Source organism: Thalia democratica, chromosome 6 (assembly GCF_965202585.1).
Source record: "Thalia democratica chromosome 6, ktThaDemo2.hap1.1, whole genome shotgun sequence".
In the NCBI taxonomy this organism is placed as follows: domain Eukaryota; kingdom Metazoa; phylum Chordata; class Thaliacea; order Salpida; family Salpidae; genus Thalia; species Thalia democratica.
The window spans coordinates 44,262,960-44,289,252 of record NC_139170.1 but is presented as its reverse complement, the minus strand read 5'-3'; the positions used below and the strand labels follow the sequence as shown (position 1 = coordinate 44,289,252).

The 26,293-nt window shown below is 23.7% G+C and overlaps 1 protein-coding gene across 1 annotated transcript; it reads left to right on the top strand.

Annotated features, from left to right (window-relative positions):
* Window positions 1–62: 62 nt before the first annotated feature.
* On the top strand, window positions 63–25,891 carry LOC145839118 (uncharacterized). Its single transcript, XM_082946728.1, has 6 exons — window positions 63–201; window positions 21,522–21,693; window positions 23,766–23,926; window positions 24,166–24,282; window positions 24,764–24,826; window positions 25,052–25,891. Exons 1-6 carry the CDS (start codon window positions 63–65, stop codon window positions 25,735–25,737), a joined length of 1,338 nt encoding a protein of 445 aa, XP_082802854.1. The 3' UTR covers window positions 25,738–25,891.
* The last annotated feature ends 402 nt before the right edge of the window (window positions 25,892–26,293 follow it).

Below are 26,293 nucleotides of genomic sequence, written 5' to 3'. Positions count from 1 at the left end.
CCTCAACAAGTGAGAACGAACTGGGCACACCTCGTGAAAAGTACTCAAGAAACTTCATATACATGGTCGTCACCTTGCTCGTCTTCTGCCTGTGCTGCTGCTACTTCTTCGTGTGGAGGTATTCCAAGCTGCCCCTCTTCCCACACAAAAACCATCCCAGCTTCACCAAAGGAGTTTTGACCGAGAAACCGCCGATTGAAAGTTCGTACGAAGAAATAAAGGTGTGATTGGAAGATGGAAGGTGTGTAGCGGTTGTATTAACGGTGTGATGGGAGTTTTATGAAACGGTGGAGTTGTTGTTTTCGTTAAAACAATGATAAAAGCTGTAGGATAATTATAAGTAGTAGTAAAGGGGCCATGGGACCTAAATTTGAAAATTACACTAGATATTTTGAGTTAAGGATTAAGATCAAAAAATATTTCTTAGGTTTATATAACGGTTTTTTTCTAAGAAATCTTGACAAAGAAGGCCATATATCTTTTATTTCCTTAAAGGCCGAATAAAAGTTATAGGAAACCTTTATGTCGAGAAAATATATTTAAGTGATCGGCTTTTAAAAGGTCACAGGACAAGATATATTCTGAAAACTTAAATATTTTATATAATTATTTGAACTGCATATCAAAAAATATTAAATAAATAAATAAATATATTTATTTTATTGTCTTAATAATAATATTATACTTTTTTTTTCAAATAATAGAATCGAGTTAATATCTAATGAAAATGATACTTGTTTTGTATTGAGTTTACTATTATTTTCTATAAATGCTTTTAACAAAATACTTTTTTTAAAATGATGCAATTGTCTACTAAAATCTTTAAGCATTTTTTTATTAGAATGTGAGCTATAAATAATATTTTCAAGTCAATTACGTTTACTTTTATTTTCTTATTTTTTAATAAATAGTGGCCCTTTAAATGTGCTAATTTTCATATAATTATTAATTTATTGATAAATGTTTTTCAAACGTTTTTATTGCTTTAAATTAATGTCGTACCAATCCTCAGTGTTAAATAATTTTATTTATTTTCACTTTCCTGCTGTACTATATAATTTATTTACATTTTTATGATTTTACTAGTGAAAGCTTTTATTGTTTTTTAATGTTAAAATTTTCTATACGAAAGTATTAATTTTATCCAAATCAAAATGGTTCAGTTCATTATACCATTTAAGTTTTTTATAAATAATATTTTAAAATCAAAATTATTTTCGTATTAATTAGTAACACAATTCTAAACTAAACTATAAAAACTTTTGTTAATTATATATAGCAAGTTTTAATATTTCTGAATTATTTTTCAAAAATACTCCTTTAACTATATTCGTTTTTATTTTTAAATTTCTGTAAAATAATTAAATTAATCATTTTTAAGTATTTAAAAAAAACTAAAATTCAATAAAAATATTTAAAAAATATTTTTTTTAGTATCATAGTTTGATAATCCAGTGAAACTCAAAATTGCCTGAATTATATAACAAATATTAAGAATTAAAATTAATTTCAGTTGTTTTAGTTATGGACCAAAATTCATGAACTCAAAAACAAAAGTACAAAAAAAATCTTTTTTGTGATAGAAAATTAAACTATTTTTTCAGTAGTATATAGATCGGTTGTAGTAAACAAATAATTTAAGTTAGCTTCAAAATAAACCAATTGAATCCGTAAATTACTACACTTTGTATAAAATTAAAATATTATTCAAAGTTAAAACACTGTTGATAAATAAATTGTTACAACACGCAGAAATTAATCGCAAAGGTTCAAGATTGTCTAGCTAAACACTGTGTTAGCAGAAAAACCTAATGTTTAACAAGAAAATTGTTAACTAAGTGTAAAAAATCATAAAACTTTATCCTAAAAATATATCTCAGAAAACTCGTACATGAAAATACTTTAAAACTAGTAAAATATTACACTTTGTTTAGCCTTGATAATTTTTACTAGTATAAGACTTTTAAGTCTTCAGTAAGTTATAAAATGTATACCAGTGTATGTGTGTGTAAATATTATTCCTTTTAGATGGTTTAATCATGATGTTTTTTTATAAAAGTGCAGATAATTTTAACTAAATAAATAAACATTGTAGTTTTATATTTATATTTTATAGTAAAAAGAAGTTGAAATTTTAGTTAAAGTTAGAGGAGGTCTTTATTAAGTCATTTTGGATTTTTAGTCCAACACTAAAAGCTATTATAAACATTAACAAAACAATTCTAAAAAGAAGAAAAAACTTTAGCTTAGAGCAGAAATAAATATAAGTGTTTTTACTTTTTTAGAAAAACTGTATCAGAGAAGTAACTAGTAAAAACTAACACTAAATACAAGCACATTTTTCTTGTTTTGAAAAAAAAATTACTTTCTAGTTGTTTTGTTAACAGAATTAAGAATCGTTTTTTTTTAGTGTAAATATTTACAACTACAAACTTTTATTTGTTTAGTATATACAAAAATGTAAATGTCAAATACGAGTTTTATTTGAACTGATATAGAATAATGTTTAGGTAAAAATTTGTTTTCAATTGTTTTATGTTATGAATTAAAACGTTTACATCAAGTTTAACAATAACGAACTTTCTGTTGTCTAATATTTTGATTACAATATATAATTATGAAGACTTAAAATTTATAAAAACAAATATATTTTTGTATTACAGAAAGTTTATCACTTAGAACTTCGTTTAAGAATTGATAAACTTTTTTTTTAATAATTTGTTTTATTATAGATGTGTTTTGCTAAAAAATTTATAAAATTAATTTTGTTTTATATTCTATTTCCGACTTTTTTTATTCTTGTGTATTCGAATACTAAAAAGGTTTAATTAACTTAATTTTGTCTTATAGAACATTTAATCATATGTTTTAAAGAAAAAAAAAACTTAATGGTTAGCCAGATATGATTTTGGAATTGATATTTACAGTTTTATTTTAATTGACATAACTTACATTTTTTAAATTTAAAGTGTTTTATTTTAATAATTTGACAAACCACCGCCTTAGTTGCATCTTTTAAAAAATTATTTTTTTGTGTACAAATCATAACAACAAAAAATAATTTAATTGTTATTGCCGCGAGCTTTATAAATGAAATATTTGCATAGAATTAAAGTTGCTTTGCTTCAAGATAAAGAAAGAACTTATAAAATGTACGAAAGACATTTGTCATTTAAAAGTTACTATTACAAGACAAAAAAATCGGTTTTATCTAAAAATTAAACATATTTAACTTCGATGTAACATTTTGCACTGAAGAGTTTTCAGTTTCTAAAACATGCCAACTTTAAATACTTAAATGTAAGTATACTAAATTGTTAGTAAGCTGTTTAAATTAGATAAACTGTCGATTAACCTTAATGTAAAAAATATCTTTAACTTAAAAAATGTTTCAGTAAACTTAAACTTTATGATTTGTGCTTTTTTTTGAATTTATCATAGAAATAAATAATTAACGTTTTTAAGCTTTTTACAATAAGTAGTATTTAAACCTCGTTTAACGCTAATAGTCCTTTTATATTTTTTTTAAGTTGGGCTAACAGATTTTACTAAAATTTGTTTAAGAGTATTATAATTCTTTGTTTAATTTCGGAAATAAATAAAGTCTTACCAAAACTAAATTTAAAATAATACAATCTGAACAACAGTTGTAATAAATAAATATATATTTCTAATAAAAAAAGCTTAATATTTTAAATTGATACCTTTTTTTCTTACTTCAGTTAAATTACCTTAGTGTGACAAGTTAGTTTTTTATTTAATTAAAAATTATTAAAAAACTTCTGGCATTACAAAAATGAAACAGCAGATTTTAATTAATTAATTTCAAGATGATAGGTAATAAAGAATAAGAAAAAGGTATTAAAAAGTTTTACAGTAACTTACGTTAGTTGAGTAGTTATACCTCTAACTATGATAATCTTCAAATATTTTAACACTGTTGAGATTCAAACGTGAAATAGAAAAACACTTGACTTAAAATAATAAATCTAAACAACTGAAAATTACTAAATACATACTTATAGTTTATTGTTGAAACCTTAATATAATTAAAAGTAGAAAAGTTATAATTAAGTATTAATTTAGTTATTAAACGTAATCACATGGTTAGTTTGTTGAAAAAAATTAAAACAGTTAGTTTTTTAAAGTTTGACAATTACACACTAAAATTTTAGTCTTAATATAGAAAAAAAATATCTAACCAAAGTAAACATTAAAATTAAACAATAAGGTACATTCTTAAACATGCCTATGTTTTTCTTCAGGATATTTTGCTTAAAGGTTTGGTTTTATATTTGAAGACAATTTTTATATATGTATTTTACTTCTTCAGTCTTTTTCTTAGTACAATAAAAAAAGTAAAACCTTAACTCTTCAGATTTTAACGAAAAAAACGTTATATATTATATTATTTATTACTTACACTAGGCAAGTTTAATTTTATTTAAAAATTAATTACCTTTTATTAATAATTAAAAGCAATTTAGTATGTTTTAACGCTTAATATCGATTAGATTAAATCGTTTACATAAAAATAAAGTTCTTTTTTCAAAACAAAAGGTTGCAACAAACAATATTTTAGTTTTAACTTGCTGTTTTGTGCTTGCTAGTTATAAACAAACTCAAAACTAATTATAAGAAATTTTTTAATGTAGATTTACACTTAAAATTACATACTATTACAAAAACAATTAAATATTTTTTTAATCAAAATTAATGCTCCAATTAATAAGGTACATTTTTTCAAACAACATATGTTTAAATATAAAACAAAAAACAGTGGGTACAAAAACATCTTTATGCAACTGCTTCAAAAACATAATAGTATAAGTACATGATATTTGTTTTATTCAAATAATGAAAATTTGTGTATATTTTTAATAAACAAACACTAAGAATTGATTAAAATTACCATGAATTTTGATTAGCTCTAATGTATTCAAACATAAACTTCCTTAAATTTGTAAAACTAAATAAAAAAACTACTTATCTATATTATTTTTTAATGATTAAAGCTTACAAAGTTTAAAATCAGACACTTGTTATTTAGAAATTAAAAATAACACATGAAGTGTTTTTACGTTGTTACCGGTTAAAAAAATTTTTAGTATTATTAAATAATTTAAAGTGTAAATAAGATATCAGATTCAGATACTTAAAAGAATAAAACTGAAAAATATAAAAAGTATGTAAGTAAGTGTAAACTCAAAAACGTTTGTACGATATAAAAATCAGTACAATGCGTTTCGTAGTTTGTTCATTTTTATTGTAAAAAATAGCTAATAATATAATAAGAACCTTTTAAAACAAATGACACAATAAACAATAAAAAACAACCAAGTATGCATAAAGCTTCATCAGTTTTGAAAAGTGAGTTGATACTAACAATTACAAAACAACTTATGTTAATCACCGGCAAGGCTAAAAACCATGAAGAGCATCGATGTGAATGTTTTATAATTTTAGTTAATAATGAAATGCAGGACAATTTATAATCGACTAAATTTTGTATTTCATTTCGTTTTATGGCTTAGTTTGTTGTTGTTTTCAAATATAAACTTATTTCAAAAAAAGTTTTAACATGCATTTATAAGATTAGCTAAGACATTTAAATTATACATTAGCATCTACATTACGTTTAATTTATGTCAAAAAATTTTATCAACTATGCTACTAAACGCTTCCGCAACAATTAAATTTAATCTAAATAGCATTCTACGCACAAAAGACCAGTAAAAAGTTTTCTATACAGTAAAACGTAATACAATGCAGAAACATTTGCGCGTTTCAAGTAACGTATCATTACCGATGCAAACATTTTGAACTATTTAGCTACAAAAAAGCAACTACATGTTGATAGGTCAAACAATAGCAATAACTGTCACTTTTTGGTCGTTTTGAGCTTAAAATGGAGCAAATAGTTTGTAACTTCAGTTTGAAGATAAACTTGTACTTGTTATGTTTTGGTTGTAGTCATTACACTATTTGAAATATATTTAAAGTTATTTAGAGATTGATGGTGATAATAACTTTGAATAACAATGATTAATAATTACTTGTGTTGTAAAGTAACCTATTTGTTTAAAAAAGTTTTATTTGTTTTACGTGTAGTTTTACGTTAAAACAGTTTTAGCAACATTTAAATACGCATAAATAATTGGACTGAACAAAACTGCTACAATTTTTTAATACACACAAAAGTTTAAGATATGGATATAAACGCTTATCACACACAAATTGTACTCTTCTTAAAAGATTTAAAGCAGAGAGTAAACCTGTTTGAACTCAAACAAAAAGCACAATTAAAATTGACATTAAAGTAACTTACTATTGCAGTTACATCTACGACTGCATGTTTTTGTGCTTTATAGTTAATAAAACTTAAAACTTTTACAACATTAAACTATGTAAATTTAAAAGTATTGCCTCTTACTATTACATTAAAGTTAATTAGAATAAAAAAAACATATGTTCTACAAAGTATTTTTTAGTTTTATTGATAAGCATTTAAGTATTGCAAAACCTGTTGTTCAGTTATACTTTTTATACAAGCACAGTTAAGTATAAATCAATCAATTATCATACTTTTACAATTATCAATCAGCATCAATGTATTATAATTGATGAAGTATTAAAATAGTTTTGCAAAAGTTAAACAGTGAAGCTTAATTAAATATCTTTGAATATACGGCTATAACTTTTGAGTATAGTAATATTAGTTGTACAAAAACATTGGTTGTTATAAACATATTAAAACGATAAAATGACTTATTAAGTACTAAAGAATGATTAGTTGCCTAATTTTTTGTATAAAAATAGTTTATTTTTTCCTTTATTTTACAAAAGCCCTAAACAACTTCAACTATTTTTAAATAAAAAATATTAATTTTCTTTACAAAACTTGTAATCCAACGTAATTAAAAGTGAATCATTAGCATGTAAACAAAATTACATCATTTTATGGAACATTGATTAAATTTGTGAGTCAAGTAATTTAATTATTTGACATCAAAGTGTTTTTGAAAGTAAAAGGTTTACTTACACATTTCTTTATCTGTTTTTTTGACTTTTAAAGGTGAAGACAAAATACTTTAGAGGTAAGATGTAATAATTTTTGGAGTTGAATAAAGTTTGTCGTGATGTTATTCTTGCAGTTATTCTATTCTACTGTTATTTCTAAAATATATAAAATAATAATTTGTTTTAAATAAACAGGCTATTTTTTTCTATTAATTAAATCATCTTTAAAGTAAACTAAGTTTTAAAGCATAAGTTTAACAAAAAGTTATTGATAAGTATAACAAATTTAAGAATTTTAAGTTTTAAACATTAATAAAGATAAGTCCAAAAAAATAATTTTCTTTTCCAAACACTAATGAAGCAATATTTTTACGGTTAATTTGCTTAATGTAAACTTTTGAAAATAAAACAAGCTTTATTAAGAATACTTCGAATATCTTTTATGTAAATTTCACTATAAGTTTTAAACTTGATTTTTTTAAAGTTTTACTAGCTTGGCCAAATCGGAACGTATGATTATTTTTAATCTGCTATTCGAACAGCACTTTGTAGATTAAAAGAATTAATAATCGATTTGATCCGAATCGTTACATAGTTAATTAAAATATTTAACAGTAACATAATTTAATCAATTTGAAAGCAAATGACTTTAATTAGTATAGTATTAAAAACAGCTTAAGGGTGTGAAATAGTGAGTATTTTTATCTTTTTAACTGAATTAAATTTGTTTTAGTAATAAATAGCTTTAAAAATCTAATTCACAACTTTAAAATCAAAAGTCAAAAACTTTACGAGTACACATTATTTTTTTTGTTCAGAAGTATAAAACAGTGTCACAGTGATAAAAATTCAACAAAAGCTAAAAACTTACTTTACTAAAAGAACTCTTAATTTTTAGGTAGACTTTTGTACCAGATTTATGTATGTTGTTTTAAAAATCCTACTTTTTTCTAAATCAGAGTTTTTATTTTAGCTTATTTTTGTTTAGTAAACATATGTTTAAAATATTTTGATTAATCTTTAGTAATTCTTAGGTAGATGAGTAAACTTTTTAATATTTTGTTTAATGTAAAGTATATTTCTGGTCGAATTATCAAAATATAAACAAGTATTAGAAGTTTTTTGAACAAAAACGAAATACAAAGATGCTCAAATAAATTTTGGTTCAAGGACTTGGGTGCACCAAGTGAAAAGAGTCGCATCGAGTCGCAGACCCTACATAAGTTTTGTTTGCATGTCATGCGCTATAACGGTTGGTTACTTTATACTTTTAACATTATAATACTTTATTGTGTTTTTTACGTATATTCGTTTTATACAGTAAAACAATACAGTTGAATTGTGTGACAATTTTCAGCATAGTTGAAAAAAACAATATATTTACAAATAATCTTTATAAAAAATTTTTATACAATTTTTATACTAGAATTCTATAAAACTTTCATTTTATGGTTTACGTACAAAATCCAGTTTTACAGCTAAAAACACTATCTAATTAAATAATAGTTTAAAGCTATTTGTACCACAGAATGTTGTGAAAAGTTAAATAAAATATCGAAAGCTTTTATCGTGAGATTTTTTTAACTAATCATATCGTGTGCATTTTTTTACATTTTCAAGCGTAAATGTTTTTTTTATTAAAAACACCATTATAGGAAATATGAACTTAGTTTTATACTAGTAAAATTTTTAAAATATATTTTCAAAATTTGTATGTGTTCTATGCTTATTTAAAATAATAAAGTATAGATTATTTATTAGTGTTTTTGTTACTCTAGATCTATATTGAAAAAAAAAATTATTCAGTCTATTTCTTAAATCTTAATTTACATTTAGACTTTAAATATTATAAGCAGTAGTTTGAAAAAAAGACACAAAAAAAATTAACTAAAATTAAAAACACATCAACACAACTTGAAGTAGAATAAAGTACTTTTAGTTTTAAAGTCGTTATCAAACTATATTTGTTTGTATCACAAAAACGATTTAACTTCTCATAGCAGCAAAGCTAATTTTAAAACTTACCAAGTTTAGTACAAAATAGTAAACTTATCAAAATAAAGTTAATTCAGAATTTTTTTTCTTAAATTATATTGTTTTTCTTAAGTTTACTTAACTAATTTTAAACGTAAAACATTTTACACGAATGCGACTATCCTACATTGTTTTAATATATAGTTTTTTTTTGAACGTGAAACAGCTATTAAAAGAATTTATTAATGACCAAAAAAGGAATGGAATTTGTCTAAATATTTTGAATTATTTAAAAAATAACTTTAACATTTTTGCGTTCAAAAATATTTTAAACATTTAATTTTTATCAAAAAATTCTTTCAACATAAAGTAGTAAAAATGTCTATGTATAATAAATTAACATACAATCACGTATATTGGTGCCCTTTATCAAAAATGTGTAATACAAAAAATATGTTAAGTTTGACATTTTATAGGTAGTAAAAATACTTGATATAGTTAAACAACTATATGAGTTTATTCATAAAAATTATTTCAAACTTTTCCTTTTAATAATAGTCACCAAAATCGTATATTTAAATCCAGGAAAACGTACTTAACAAAAGCATTTTATTAACAATTAAATTTTTAAAAAGAAAAATCTTAAAAATTTATTATAATACCAAAACGTAAGTTAAATTAATTTACTTTTTTGATGTAATAACACATTACATCTGATTATTTATAAACATTTAACACTAATAACAAGTTCTTTGCATAAATTTCGCTGTAAACACAACAGAACTAGGTAAATATTTTCTGCATAAAACTATTTTGTTTTTTCTTGGGAATGTATCTAAAAATGTGTGTAATGTTTTACAACTAAATACAAAATAATCTAATGATTTCCATCTGTGTCATTAAGACACTGTGTTCAAATTACAAGTTTACATTGTTCTACTTATATAAAACTTCAACAAAAAATTTAATTACCGTTAAATAAAAAGACATTGTATACGGTATAGTAAAAAATGTATGCATTTTTTTGTTATAGCTCGTTTTATTCTGTTTTAGTTTAAGTATTTACAGTTATAACGAGCTGCACTTAAAAGACCTTACCCTTTAGAAAAAATTTTCTAAACATATACTTTTATCAATCATTCCGCCTAAACAATTATCAAAATAATAGTTACTGTACTTAAATAATAAAAACCACTAATGTTTGATAGAAGAAAGTGGGCATAAAACACTTCCGCTTGAGCAGGTAGCTGTGTGCTAAAGTAAACTTTTAACTGCTAGTTCAATATCCTGTGATTTATAACACGTTTTTTAAAGTTTAAGCTGTAAGTTACTTGCAGTTTTAAAGATGTGCTAGTAGTAAATTTTCAAAATAATCTTTTTTTTGTTCATTAGTTCAGCTTTGTTTTAAGCACAACTATTTTGCTAAAAGTTTTGTGTTGCATTAGCCACTAAAAAATTGTTTTCTTATTTTGTAGCCTGACAACTACTTGAGTTTTATTGCTAAATGTAACAGTTCTTTAAATTCAAGCTTTTGATTTTATAATAAACTTTTTCAAGCTTTTTTAGATTAGGTCTTGAAATTTTATACTTTGAACTTTTTATGTATAAATCTTTTATATTTTGAGCTACCTACAAAAAAAGTATATATAATATATGTAAAATCTTCGTTTTAATAAACTTTAGAAAGATGAGTCGAAATGTAAAAACAGAGATAAAGTATACAAAACTGGTATTAATAAAGAAAACTTGTTTTCAAATAAAGTGCTGTTAAAATACGAAACTTTTAAAAGTTTTTTATACTTTATACTTTTATAATCAGATATATAAAAATTATAAGTATGATTGTAAAAATTAATATTTCAACAGTATGCTGTAAATTGTAATAATTAAACTTCACTTGTGAAAAGAACAACATGATTTACTTAATGTGCTAAAGTTACCTTTCACAAAGTTATAATAACGTGATCTTTACTACCTTCCTTGGTTTATAAAGTTGATATTTTTGTATTTATAGTTTAGTACTTTTTATCAGAAGATTTTTGTTTCTGTTTTTAGTAGAACACGATTGTACTTTTTAAAATGTTAACATTATTAATAAAAAATAAAAGGTAAAATGTGTAAATTAAACTAATATAAAAACACTTTTTTGTCTGTCGAACTTTTTTACCATAACTAAAAAAATCTTATGAGTTTCATAAACTTTTAAAAGTTTCTAAAACAAATTTCTTAAAAAAAAACTTATAAAGTTTAAAAGCTTTTATTGGTATAAAGATTTGATTTATTAAAAGGAACTTTACAAAATGTACTAAATATAAAATAAAAAAAAACATATTGTATTAAACTTAACTCTGTTAAGTTTTAATTGGTTTAATTATGTTACAACTCGGAAAAGGAGGATCTAATACAAGACATTAAAAAGTCAATATGTTGAACTTTAAAGAAGAAAAGTATACTTAATTTAATTGATAGGAATTATCACCACTAGTTGTAAATGAATCTGTGGTGTTAAACAACTAAAACTTAAATAAAGTTTAATACCCTCGAAGTGTAATTTCGACAAATTAAAAACTTTAGTATTAAACAAAAATGCATTAAAATAATATACTAATTCGAATTTTAGAACTTCAATAAGTAATAATTAAAACTAGTAAAGTTTTTTTTTAAGTAATTTTTTATTGAGCTGTTTTAAAAATAAAAAGTTTCGTTTGACATTTTACTTCGATTTTCCGTTGTATAAAGTTGTATTAATCACGAACTTTACAAATACACTATTCTAGGTGAATACAGAAAAAAATGCAGTCACAATACTTTAAATTATTCATCAGTTTAATATCCTAATGAACATTAACCTCTTAAGATTTACGTTTGCATTTTTTTGAGTAAAAATATAATAGCAAACGTTGTTTTAAACTTTTATGCTGTTTTATTTTTGTTAATAAAGTCCTAAACAGTTAGTTTCAAATGCAAGCAGTAGAAGTTAATAAACAATAAATAACTTTAGTTGTGCCTAGCTACAGTTTGCATATTAATCTTTAACGTAATGCTTATGACGTTTAAGATTAAGTCTTATAAATTTAAATACTTTTTGAAGCGGTTTGAAATTTTCAAAAAATTAACTCACTAGCAAAGTACTATATCAATATTAAAAAAAAACTAGATTTTAAATAGTGAAGAAAAGAGAGGTTTCTAAAAGAGTATTAATTTAACTTTGTTTTAATTAATTTAGTTCTTTTATTTGTAAACAGAAAAATTTATATGTCTGATATATTAATGACAAGTTTAATTTTGTAGAGATATGGTAGATATAGAAGACAGGGTAGTTATTATTTATAAGATGTTTGATTTGTAAAAAATAAAATACATCAATTTTAAAAACATGAGTATGTTTTTAATTACGTTAAACCAGCGTTGATTTTATTTAGTTTTGTAGACTATACACTTGACATTACAACAATTAACACTCTATTTTTTTTATTAATTTACTAGTTAGTTTTGTTATGTTTTATAACCATAAGCTATTTTTAGATCAGCAATTTTTTTTTGGTTAGTTTGACATGAGAAAAAAAAGTGTAAAATGCTCTATTTTATTATAAATCTCCTATTATAGTAAGTCATTGACTAAAAATTTTTTGCTTGTTTACAAACTTTTTGTTTGATAGAGACGTATTTATAATTATGTTCTTCAAGTATAGCCGCAAGCTTAAATTTGTAGGAGTTTTCGAACACAAATTAGTATTGCAAAATTTAATTACAACAGGCAGTATAAGTTTATTAAAAAGAAGTAAATTTTGTTTTCTTTAGTTTTAGTAAGAAAAACAGTTTAAAGTTTATTTTACTTTTCTGTCGTAACTTTTAACGTCGTTTCAGTCTCGTATGTTTAAAAAATTTAATATATTGTAAACATTATAGAAGGTATTTCTTTAACTAAAATGTTTGTTTATAGATTACAAATAAAATACCAAGAAACAGTTTCTATTAAAATATAGTATGCTTTTTTTTTAAAGTACTTTTTTATAGAACAACAACTAAGCTTTTAAAGCGTTAATTTTTTATTCAAATATTTGAAATAAAGTACTCTGAGCATCAAAAACATAATATTACACTAATTGACCTATCATAACATACAAAACTTTACAGAAGCTACACCCATTCTAAAGCATTCAAACAAATGACAAGCGCTTAATCAAATAAAAAATATTTTATAATATGCAAGATAAAATCTTAAATACGACAAGAAAAAAATTAAAATTTTGTTTTATATCATTTCAACATATTTTTTTATTACTCTAATGAGAAAATAGTTTTATCTTTATTGATAATCTATGAAATAATTTAACATAGTAGTATGTCATTGAAAATGTTTTAGTTTCATTACAATTTAGAGTTTTAAGTAATTGTTTAAATGAAAATCGAAATGAGAAATTTTAGCTTTAGAAAAATGCAAGCGTTATAAGCTGCTTGTTTTAAATGAAATAATAAATAGTAGACTACTTTTTCATCCACTGATAAAGTAGTAGCTGTTTATTTATTAGTATGTTTTTCAGGTAATACATACTATTACAACAACGTTATGTTTGATTTAAAGCTGATACTACGAAATAAATTAGTTATTTGTACTTGTTTATTAGTAGTATACAAGTATTCTTTGCAATAAGAGAGGTTGATAAACTATTTTGAAGCAAAGGAAAACAGGCTTTTTAATTTTTTAAGCGTGTGGTCTTAACTTTTCTTTGTATTAAATTTAATTGTATTTCATTATATAGAAAATGTTGTATAATACATCAGTTTAAGCTTCATTTTTACCTTTTGTTTTTAGAATTTTGTTATTTGTTACAAAGCTAACTTATTATCTAGATAGACGTTCAGTACCTTTTGTTAATGTTAACACTTACATAACAATTGAAATTTCAATTTTCAAGATAACTTAATTATTTTAAAGTAAAACCTTGAAAGCTTATTTTACAAATTAAACCGAAACTACGCACAAAATTATTTGATACTTAAATAATAACCTTATATTTTCAAATATGCTCTCCGTGCATATTTTTACTTTCGAAGTTATATTTTTCAGTAGGGACACTATGAATAATTTTCAGTTAAACTAATTGTAGAAAATTAGTTACTAACCAGTCAAATTAAGTATACTATTTTTAAAACAAGTAAAGATTTATTTTTTTATTTAAATAATGTAATAAATTACTTTATTTTGTATTACAAAAAACAGTTAAATGAAATTGTAAAACATGATTAGCTGTATGAATTACTATCTTTTGTATTCATTAGCTACAATTAAACATAACTGTAGTTTCAATAAAAAAATTACTATATAACTAGAGTGTGGTAGAAACTTTTTTTAAATAAATGCTTTTGCATGTATACTATATTTTTTATTTAAAAATTTAAATGATACAAAAATGAGACAAGTTTTCAGTTAAAAGCTTAGTTTAAACACTAAAATGTATAAAGTGTTATAAAAGCCGAAGCATTTAACTGCGTTTCAAGCAAAATGCAGATATATGCATGCAGTTCAAGTAACGTATCATTAAATAAGTTTACAATAATTTACGCGCCTTCACTCTGAAGAAAAAAGAGCTGTGAACAACAGCAGGTATAAATTGCAAGCTATTTTTAACTTTCTTCAGTTTTTCAAAGTTTTGTAAAGGCTGCAAGTTTTGTTTAACTGTCAAGTCAGGTATTTTGAGTTAAATTTTATTTCATGTTGCAGTCGTTAGTTGACATCTAGCTTTTTTTTTTTTGTAACTAATGCGTTTTTTGAAACTTTATAACTGCATTACTAAAAACTAATACAACTTATAATATTTTATTTTCTGCTAATTTTTGTTTAGCAACTATCAAGATAAATCAGAATTTATCTTTTTAGCACATGCAGTTACTTATAGTCTATTGTTTAAGCGAAATTAATTTGATTAAATAGATTAATGATCAATTGAGTGAGATTCTTGTACAAACAAGTTTAGATTAAAAATGATTATTAAGAGTTTAGATTTTGATTTCTTTTCACATTTTGTAAATAAAAATGTTATATTCTTTTAAAACTAGTAAAGCAAATAAATTATAAGATCGTTTTGATCAATACCAGCTAAATTTTATTTAACGAGATAATATAATTAGGATATTAAAACAAAAGTTTAATAAAAAACGTTTTTGACTCACAAACTAAATAGTTTAATAATGCTTGCATTTTGAATGTGATCTATTAACCTTGAAAGTTACAAATTATGCTCTTTGGTTAACTTATGTTTTAAATATCTGGTGAATTTTTGACTTAACTAAAAAATTTTTAATACAAAATTTTAGTTGCAGATGTTTAATTTTTTTATATTTTTATAGTAACAGTTAATTAATATAAGACCATTTAAAACAGTTGCTTTTTAAGTTTATTTTTACTAAAACCAGCTAGAAATGTATTTATTAATCATTATGGTTAAATAGTTCTTGCAAATAAAGACAATAGTCAATAATTTATTAAATTTGTTGACAAAAGTTTATAATTTGTTTTACTTCATATACAACTGCATACACTGGCAATTGTTTTAATTATCAAGTACAAACTATCAATAACAATTAACTAAACAATTTATGTTGGTAAAGATGTAACAAATATAGCATAAAAGTTTTCAACGAAGAGATTGTACTTGAACAAAATGAACATATACTCAAAGCATATAACAATTTTATTTTCATCTATATATCAAAAAGTATCCCGACGGGTAAATTAAAGGTTCATTTAGCTTAAAAAGATAGTTTTTAATAGTTGCAGTTAAATGAAACATTATATTTATGTTTTTAATGAGCTACAGTTACCTTTTTTGAGTTTGTTGCAAACATGCGATATGAGTAATATCCTGAGTTTAAGAACATTTAAAAAAAGTTTTTAAGCTTACTTGTTTTATTTTAAATAATCAAAAGGAGCAAAGTTAATAACTAAAGGTGAAAATAAGCTAGTAATAGCTTTTAATTTATGATTAGTAATTTTGATTCTTTGTTTCAAAATAGTACAGTTTTAAAAAAGATGACTAAAACTTATAGTTTTTTTGTACTGCTACAATAAAATGTTCGATTTTTTGAGTTTTTATACTTTTTAAAACATCCCAAAAACTTTTTATTAATCAAGTACTAGTTTTTTTTTTCAAAAAAGTAAGATAGCAATCCAATAATAAGTGAGTTTTAATTGTTTTTTATTTTAAACAGAAGTTTATTTAATGACAATTTTTAAGTTAAATATATAAAACTGTTTAAACAAACTGAGGTTACACTTTTTAAGTATCTACTTGTACATTATAAATTTTTTTAAAAGTTTGAATAGATAAGTAAAGGATAGGAAACGACGATTAAAACCTTAATCGATTACAATGGGTTAGTTGTAAACATTTAAGAAGTTTAAACAAAAGTTATCGGATTAGTTTTTAAGCTAGAAGATTATAAAACTTTAAAATTATGTCAAGTTGGTTCTAACTAAACGTGCTAGTTGTTATTGTTCAAATGTGATTGTAGATTAATAGATTAACATCAATTAAGATAGAAACAAGTTGTTTTGCTATTTACGATTAAAAGTAAAGATTAAAGTTATATTCATTGAGAAGTCTTTGTTCCTTAAATACATGGTAAATGGAAATGTAATACAAGCAAAAAGGTATTTTCAAAACTTCTGTAACTTTCGTTTACAACCTTTAGAAAAATTATTCAACAAAACTAAAAAATGTTGTTTTAAATACTTTGAAACATTTATTTTTCAGTAATTGAAAATAAAACTTGAGTAAGACACAATTTGTTTTTGTTCGTTTTGTTAGTACTAGAAAACGTTCAACAAGAATTATTATTTAGAGTTATTAGAACTAACATTGATACACAACAACTGAGCTTTTTATTTAGTTGGAAATTTTTAACACAAAGTTTATGCTTAACTATTTTGATTGAAATAAACAGATAGAAACAACAGCTACCGTTTAAGACTTTCACAAAATTTTTAAAACTTTAATAATAGCTCAATGAAATGTGTTTAAAAAGGTGTGTGACTTTGGTGAGACCTTTTTAGTACAAAATAATTTGTTTTATGTTGCTGAAGCATACTAATAACTTTACATGATTTTCTAATGCTTTTAGTTTCGCTACAGTGCGATCCATTTACATTTTGTTATAATTTTATTTTTACTTTCGGTAAACATCAAATATTCTTTCTATTATTTTTTGATGTTAGTCAAATAAAAGTTTTCATTAAGCTGTCTTTATTTTATATTCTTAAATAGTTTCGAAGTTTTACTATTTTTATTAAGCACATGCTTAAAAAATTAGAAAGAGAATCACAAAATTGTGAAGTTTAAAATAAAAGTATTTTAAATAAACTTGAAAACTTTGTCATGTAATCTAAATATCTTTACATTAGTGCACATCACACACAATGGTAAAACAAATTATCAAAATTTAGTTTACAATTACCTAAAAAAGGTTTGTAGTAGATTAAAACTTTTTACACACATTGTAGATTAAGTTTTCTATGGTAGAAAAAAAGTTAGAATTTTGATTCATCAGCAATTTCCCGTTGAACTTTAGTTACAGTGTAGCACTAAAACTTTGTTAAAAAATTTCAAAACAAATGCGTATTTAGCTGAATAAACTTCGCAGTGCACATACTGTTTACAGTGTTGTTGTTTTCAATAAGCTAAGTATTTAGCTGAGGTTCATTGTTGATTGAGATATTCAAAAACTTAAACAGCCGCGAGCAATCAGAGTTTAATAAAATATTTGAAATATTTACGTCTTTTTGTTTTGATAAGCAGGCAGTGCAGAAAAAAAATAGTTGTTTAATCTGTTCGACTTTGATCAAAGTAAGCATTAAGGATTGTATTCAGTATAAATAACTTTTTTATTGCAATATAGGTTAGTTAATTGTTTAAACAAGTATTTACTAAAATAAAATTTTTAAAACTTAGCTTTTTTGTTATTATAAAAACACCCTTATTTTTCAAGTAAATTGCAACTTAGAATGAACTATGAGTATTTAAAGTTTACATGTGGTTATAATCTTTATATTAATATAATCATTAGAGAAATCAGTAATGTAATAGTCTAACTATTGAATATCAAATAAATTCTATATTTTTAGACAACTAAAATAAACAATAATATTACTCAAATATGTTAAACTAGAGAAAATATTAATTTAAGTTTTAAATAGTGTTACTGTAGTAAGTAAATTTAATAGTAAGTTTTAAGTTTTATAGATAAATTTACAAAGAAATTTTCAGATTGCTTTATTAAACTTTTAAAACAAAGACATTATATTTTCTTTAATTATAATATAAATAGTGTTCAGCTTTATTATTAAAATTTACAAAAAGTATGAGTTTTAAAGCCTTATAATTTTAAACTTTTAAAAACGGTTTAACTAGGTTTTTAGAAAAGTTAAAAGGTTTTTTAAATGATTTTAAATTATTTAAATTGCAAAGTATTAAATAATTTGTTAAGCTTTGTTTAAATTTGTAAACATGGGAGTTTTAAAATTATTTTCACCTGATCTTAACAACATCCCACAACGAAAAGCAATGATAGATATCCAGAAAATAAAAATTATAATTTTTTTTTTTTGTTGTAAAGCAGTAAACACATTACAATAACAAAATGAGAAAATCGTTTAATTTAGAACAACCTTTGTACAACTAAAAAAAAAATTAAAACATATTTTTAGTATGTTGTTTTACATAAGTTAAAATCTTTATGGTGTTGAATCTCTATATTAACTCGAAGGTTCTACCATCGTAAAATAAAAGTATGTTTTCAAAGAAGCGGTTTTTTAATATTTAGATTAATACTCTTTTGTTATTTTAAATGTTTTTAAAACATATAAGTAAAATACCACCTGCTACTTATAATACAATTAGCTGCAATTGTGTTTTACAAAAATAAAACATTTAAGGCTTAATGTATAAAAAATATATTTAAATAGTAAACGTCAGAAAATAAAAATAAAGTAACCTATATTTGAGAGATAAAAATCTTAAATGAGTAAAATAGCTCAATAAATTAAAAAAGCTTAATTTTAAAGTTATGAATACTGGTTTACTAAAAAATAGTTTACTGAGTCTAACTATATTTTAGTGATTTAAATTATACAATTTTAAACTTTAGAGTCTGAATAGTTGTTAAATTTTTTTTTTAATAAAACAAAATAAGGTAACAGAAAACAAAAACATTTCAAGTTTTAATATGTACAAAGATAGAAAATGTAAGCTTTATGAACCATGAATGTAATATGTTAACGAGATATTTTAATTAGTTGACATTAAAGTCTTAAAGGAAGTAACAAAATTTTACCTTGAGTCCTAAAACTTCTTTGAAAAAAAACTGTTACTGGTGCAATAGTTTAAATAGAGGTTTGACTTGAAATAAATGTTAAAATATGGTTAGTATGTTTTAGTGTAGTGATTTTATTACTTTTTCTTACTTTAAAAAAAGGTATTATAATGCTTAGTAGCTGTAATGTTGTGTTTAAAAAAACTAATTTGCTTATAGGTTTAAAACTTCTGAAACTTGTTTTATTAAGACCTTTTAGAAGTACAACTTGTTTAAAAATATAATTAATAAGAAACGGGTATTTATAAAAAAAATTAGAATACAAACATAAACTGTGTTTTATCGTTTACTAATTATAAGTTAAGTTTCGTTAGATTTTGAAAAATGTTTATAAACAAGAGATAGATTTAAAAAACTTACATTATTTATTTAGGATGCAAAAAATTATTCCAATAAGATGTGGTAAAAAAAAAAATCACTATTAGTAGAATGAAATATCAACAACTTTGGTTTTAGGTTTCATCAGTTTTACTTTAAGTATTAGTTAATTTATAATTATATATGATGCTTTATTTACTTACACAAATTTTGTCAAATTATCTTTGAATGTTACGTGTTTTTAATTAAAGTATTAAAAATGTTGTCTAGTTTGTATAAAACAGTTTCTTTAAAGCTTCAATTTTTATATGCTAGAAAAGGTATTTATTTTCGTTTATAAGTATTGGAGCCCTATTAGCTTAACTTATTAGTGAAATAGTGTAACTTATTTTTTAGTAACTACAGTTTGGAAATCAACGTTATAAAAAGTAAAAACTTTGAGTTAAAGTAACACTGATACTAAAATTTGATTTTTAAGCATTTTATTGTTTTGCACAAGTTTGTCAATTAATATTTTGCTTGCATTTTTGTTTTAGTTAAAAACAAAAACACATTATAATTTGTTTAGCAGTATTTCCTTGAGTTTTATTTAAAATAGGTATAAATTCTTATTTTTACAGACGTTTTATTATGAGTTTAATAATGTTTTGCATTGTCTGGATATACATATCCACTTTCATTTTAGGATCATTTGCATACAAAGGTTAGTTACTTCATTGTTACTTAAACTTTTATTTAGTTAAAAAAAGTATAAAGTAAAAACTTATGAAAACTTTGATATTAGTCATTTTAAGTGAAGTTAACTTTGAAATGTTTAACTTAACATTTTTAGATACGTAGTTCGCATAACATAGAAACAACAGTTTTTTCTTTATTGTATGTTTATCATTAACTATTCTGTATTTAATATAACTTTCCACAATAACTTAACAAATTAAATTTATAGGTTATTATTACTAAGCTTTTGACAGTTACATATATTATAGCAAGATAGTCTGTCGTTTAAAGCTATTATTAAGTATGTATAAACTTTTTAACTTTGTTTAAATAAAACAAAACCTTATTGCTTTTTTATAACAACTACTATTGACATAAAACTAAAAGTCAGGATTTTTGAATAAACACTTTTTAAAACTCCAAAATATTTATCACATAAAGTACACAGTATTAACTAACAAAATAACTTGCTTTAATTTATAAACAAACAGTTGTTACTTCTAAATATTAATTTTGATAAGAAAGTTAATGTAGCCTTTTAAACAATTCATGTAGAAGTACATATTTTTGTTAAACTGAAAAAGGTATATAATTAAAAATACAAATTGACCAGGATTTAAATGTGTTAAATTAAACACTTTTTCATTTGAACTAATTTTGAATATAGTTTTATAAAAAATGGCAGTTAAGTGTTCCATTATTTTTTTGTAACATGTTTTTAATAACTTATACTTATTTTAATTTTGCACCAGTAACTTAAAAAAAAATATTAAATAAACACTGCAGTACTTCTCGCTTTTATGGTTAAATTTATCAAAAAATTAGTGAGGTGAAATAATTAAAACTTTTTGTAAGACTCAAATCACAATAATGACAGCCTACATTGCATTTTGTAATAGTCAATTTATGTGTTAAACATTTAATCAGCTATTGAAAATTAAAAACTTTGATAAATACATACTTAGTTATTACACAAACAACATTTCTATAAAATAACACGTTTATATCTTATTTCAATTTTCTTTATTCTATATATAACTTATTTTTTAAGCTAAGAATTTATGTATACGTTTCTTACGTTTCTAGCCAACGCTGAACGAAAACACTTATTTTTCTCACAGCGGGGAATTTTCCCTCCGATGAGGCACATTCGCGCAAAAGGAGGTCCATGTTGGGTTTCCACACCGCCATCAAGTGTTACAATTGGGAAGTGGACGTTCTGGCCAGTTACGCCACCTACGGCTGCTTTTGCGGCCCCAGCGGTGACGGAATACCCATCGATGAAACTGACAAGTTTGTTTGGATAAATAAAGTTTAAAAAGTATAATTTATAATTAACAAGTGTTTTTTTTAAAGAACTTAACATAAATCTTTTGAGTTTGTTATGTTTTTTTATTTTAGTACGCTCGTTCTAACTAGTTTTATATTGTACTTAAAGTATAATTTACACTGTTACAGTTTTTACTAAACTTAAAAAATTAATTAATATTTTTTATCAAAATATTAATGTCTTTAATTAACTAAGCATTACTATTCATTTTTAAATCTTTAATTGTAAGTTTGTAAGTGAAGCATATTTTAATTTTAGATAAGCAAAACTATATATCAGTGTTTAACTTTGTTCAAAAAAGTTCTTAGATTACTTGTTAAAAGAATCCCCTTTATAAGCTAAATATAGTTAAAGTCTAACGTTTTCAATACAATAAACTAACTTAGTAACTTTATTTATTATTCAAATTTTAATCTACTGATTTTTTTATGTCATAAGTTGACAGAACGTAATTTTAAAATTATTTTAAAGTATTTAAGGTAGACAGCTGAAATATAATTTAAATTTATTTGATTTTAAAGATTTATTTTCTGTTGAAAAGTTACTAATTCGTTTTTCTTTTTGTTAAAAAAGTTCAAATTATCACTCTAACGTTAAGCTCTGTGAAGTAGACATTTTAAAAAATGAGCACTTTATCAAAAGTTTAATGCAAAGTTTATGGTTAAGTAGCTTAACATAAACTTTAAAAGTAAAAACATTTGCCAAAACATTTGCCAGTAGCTAAAATCGAATGCACAGTTCACAGTTAGGGCTTGCACATATGATTACGGTAATAATGAAACTGGTAATCGATTTTTAAGCTAGTAATAGCGAATTATTAAACTATCAGCTCAAAGCGTCGCGTGGGTTCGAAATCTACATTTATCAAAATTGCATTGTTGTGCTAATAACGCGTAAAATTGTACTTTAGAGCTTTTGATAAAAAAATACTGATGAAACAAACTCGTGCGTAATATACTAAGTTTAAACCTTACAAACAGATATAAGTAATAAAAAAAGACTGATCGTTTTTAAAAGATTATCGGTAAAGCTTAGTATTGTTGCTTTTATTAAATACGTTTTATTATTTTTTAACTGCTTCTTTAAACTGCACGAAATACTTAACAAAATTTTAACGACCTTATATCTATTTTTTTATTCGTTTGAATTTTAATGTTTTTTTATGTTTAATCTTGAAAAAATTTGACTATAAAACTGCTTTTAAGCCAATTTAAACTAAATAAAAAGGTAGCTTACTTGCTAACTTTTGTTAAAACAATAAGTTAAAATTTTCATAAAATTTTGGTGTAGTTTACATCCAAAGTTTTGTTTATTTGTTTTTAACATTAATTAAGTTTATTTATAAACAGATTTTGAGTTACATAAAATGAACCACAATTAAGCAAAGTATACTTAAATACAGCAGACTTAACTAAAAACTAATTATTTTTTTATAACATTATATTTACAAACAAGTTTGATATCACGTTAACTTAGTAGAAATAATAAATTTTTTTTTAACTTTGTTGTATAAATAATCTACTTAGAACTGTTTAACGACTATAAATGCGTAAAAGTTTTTTTAAATTGTTAATGTAACTAGTTTTATCGTAGTGAACAATCAGAAAAAACATTTATGTTGATAAATTTGTTGTATAAGTTGAAAACTCTGAACAGTTTTCTACTTAAATTAATTCACTGTGCATACAAGACTAATAAGATTTTTTTATCACAAAAAAGTCTAAAAAAGAAGTAATTTTTTATTTACTTGTATATATTATGTTTTAATTAGATTAAAAAAGAGTTATTTTGAGATAGATAAAGTTTTTTTATAGTACTTATGCAAATTAAAATAAAATGCAACCAACTGTATCCTCAGTACATTTTGAAAATCACACAGTTGTCAAACTTTTAATATGTTAACTATAACTGATAAAACATCACTAGAAACATTTGCAGTCAGACAACAAATTGCGGTGTTTTAAAAACCGAAAAAAAAAAACAAATTGTCAAATAATAATTAAATTGTCGAAAAAAAAAAGTACAAACACTACAGTTGTTGCAAGACCCATGACGCTTGTTACGCAAGAGCGAACGCGGATAAGCGCGAACCAAGCGGGTTGTGGGGCAGGTTCGTCAACTACATCCACGAAAAAACATCCAACATGCTGGTCGGATACCAAAACGAATGCACGAACGGAACCATCCTCTGCCAAAGTTTGTTATTTGATAATTCCGACTTATTTATGGTTGAATTAAAACACTAGTGAAACAAAATCCTACATTTTTCGACTTAGTTTATTCGAACTAGCGTTTGGGTTATTTGATAGTTTTTAACTAAAAATAAATGCATTTGGCTTAATACATAATACATGTAGGTTTGTTTACATTAGATTAGTGTTCTATTCATTTTAGTTTCAAGATTTGTTTATAATTGTCAGTTTGTTTTCACACAGCTGACGACACTCATGCCAAGGCATTGTGCAATTGCGATAGAAACGCTGCTATTTGTTTTGCTAAAAACTATCACACTTTCAGGCCTCAGTTTCTAAACTTATCCACTGAAACTTATTGTTAGTTTGAACTTTTGGTATTTTGTAATGTCAGTAGAGCATCTTTTTTTAATAATGTGAACTCAACACCAACATTGTTGTACTACTATTTAAACAGTAGTTTACGAATAATTTTATTAAAAAAATGTTTATGAAACAAATACATACTAAATTGTTTTCGTTTTGTTAACATCCGTGATAAAAGCTTTTTATAAAAGCAGTTAATTTTTAGAAAGTTGTTGTAGCTATTTTTAACAAAAAACTAAAATTTGAAAAGTTAGTGAAACTCGTATGGTGATCGTAAACAAAACGTAAACAAACTTAAAGATTCAAACTATACATAAAACAAGTATATGTAGTGCAAATAGCAATGTATTTTTTATAGTTTTTGTCAATTTAAAGTAAAAATTACCAACTGTATAGAGTTATATTGCTTTTAAAGCAACTAATTTAGGTTACAGTCAATAAACTTCAACTTAAATAACAATATATATTTTTAAAGGCCATGGCACTGTCAATAGATCAAAATTGGATTATACCGTTCCTGAACATATCAAGCAACAGAGTAAGTTTATTTTTCTACAGAGTAAGTTTATTTTTATTTTTTCAAAATACAAACATAATTTGTTGTAACAGTTAGCTGATGTTTACTAAAAAATTCGAAAAATAAGCAAATATAGAGGGTTTTACAAATATCAAAACTAATTTACAACTCAAGAGTTTTTTAATAAAAAACTCTTATTTAGCTACTAAGTAATTATCTAATATGTTAAAGCTGTTTTTTTTTCAGAAATATTCATCACTGCTGAAGGTGTGCTAATTGAAAATAGTAATTCTACAACTGAAAACTATTCAAAATCAACTATAGTGCCTGAAGTGTTGAACAAAACAAAGTTTATAACAAGCAATGCTGATCACACTATAGAAACAGGAAAAGGTGACAATAATGCTAAACAGACTGAAGTGTACCCGACAGTCTCCACAAGTCAACATACAAGCTCTCCTATTGAAAGAAATCTAACAGTTTCGAAAGATCGAACTTCAGAAGTCGTAACAACTAGTACAATTTCAAATACTTTAGTAGTAACTACCAAAAATAGAAAGGTACTCAACGGCTTAGGTTCCAAAACAGACCTTGATAGAAATAACACCAACACGCTAGTAAAAAGCACCTCAAAAGATGTGATTCAAACTCAGACGCCGAGAACTGTTGAAAATGCAGATGAAGACAGAGGAACAAACGTTGACACCTCAACAAGTGAGAACGAACTGGGCACACCTCGTGAAAAGTACTCAAGAAACTTCATATACATGGTCGTCGCCTTGCTCGTTTTCTGCCTGTACTGCTGCTACTTCTTCGTGTGGAGGTATTCCAAGCTGCCCCTCTTCCCACACAAGAACCATCCCGACTTCACCAAAGGAGTTTTGACCGAGAAACCGCCGATTGAAAGTTCGTACGAAGAAATAAAGGTGTGAAGGGAGATAATTGTAGCGGTGGAACTGTTGTTTTCGTTGAAACAATGATAAAAGCTGTAGGATAATTTTAAGTAGTAGTAAAGGGGCCATTGGACCTACATTTGAAAATTACACTAGATATTTTGAGTTGAGGTTTAAGATCAAAAAATATTTCTTAGCTTTATATAATGGTTTTTTTCTAAAAAATCTTGACAAAGGAGGACATATATTTTTTATTTCCTTAAAGGCGGAATAAAAGTTTCAGGAAACCATTATGTCGAGAAAACATATTTAAGTGATCGGCTTTTAAAAGGTCACAGGACAAGATATATTCTGAAAACTTAAATATTTTATACAATTATTTGAACTGCATATCAAAAAGTATTAAATAAATAAAAAAAATATATTTATTTTATTGTCTTAATAATATTATACTATTTTTTTCAAATAAAAGAATCGAGTTAATATCTAATGAAAATGATTAACTTGTTTTGTTATTTAGTTTACTATTATTTTCTATAAATGCTTTTAACAAAACACTTTTTTTTTAAATGATGCAATTTTCTACTAAAATCTT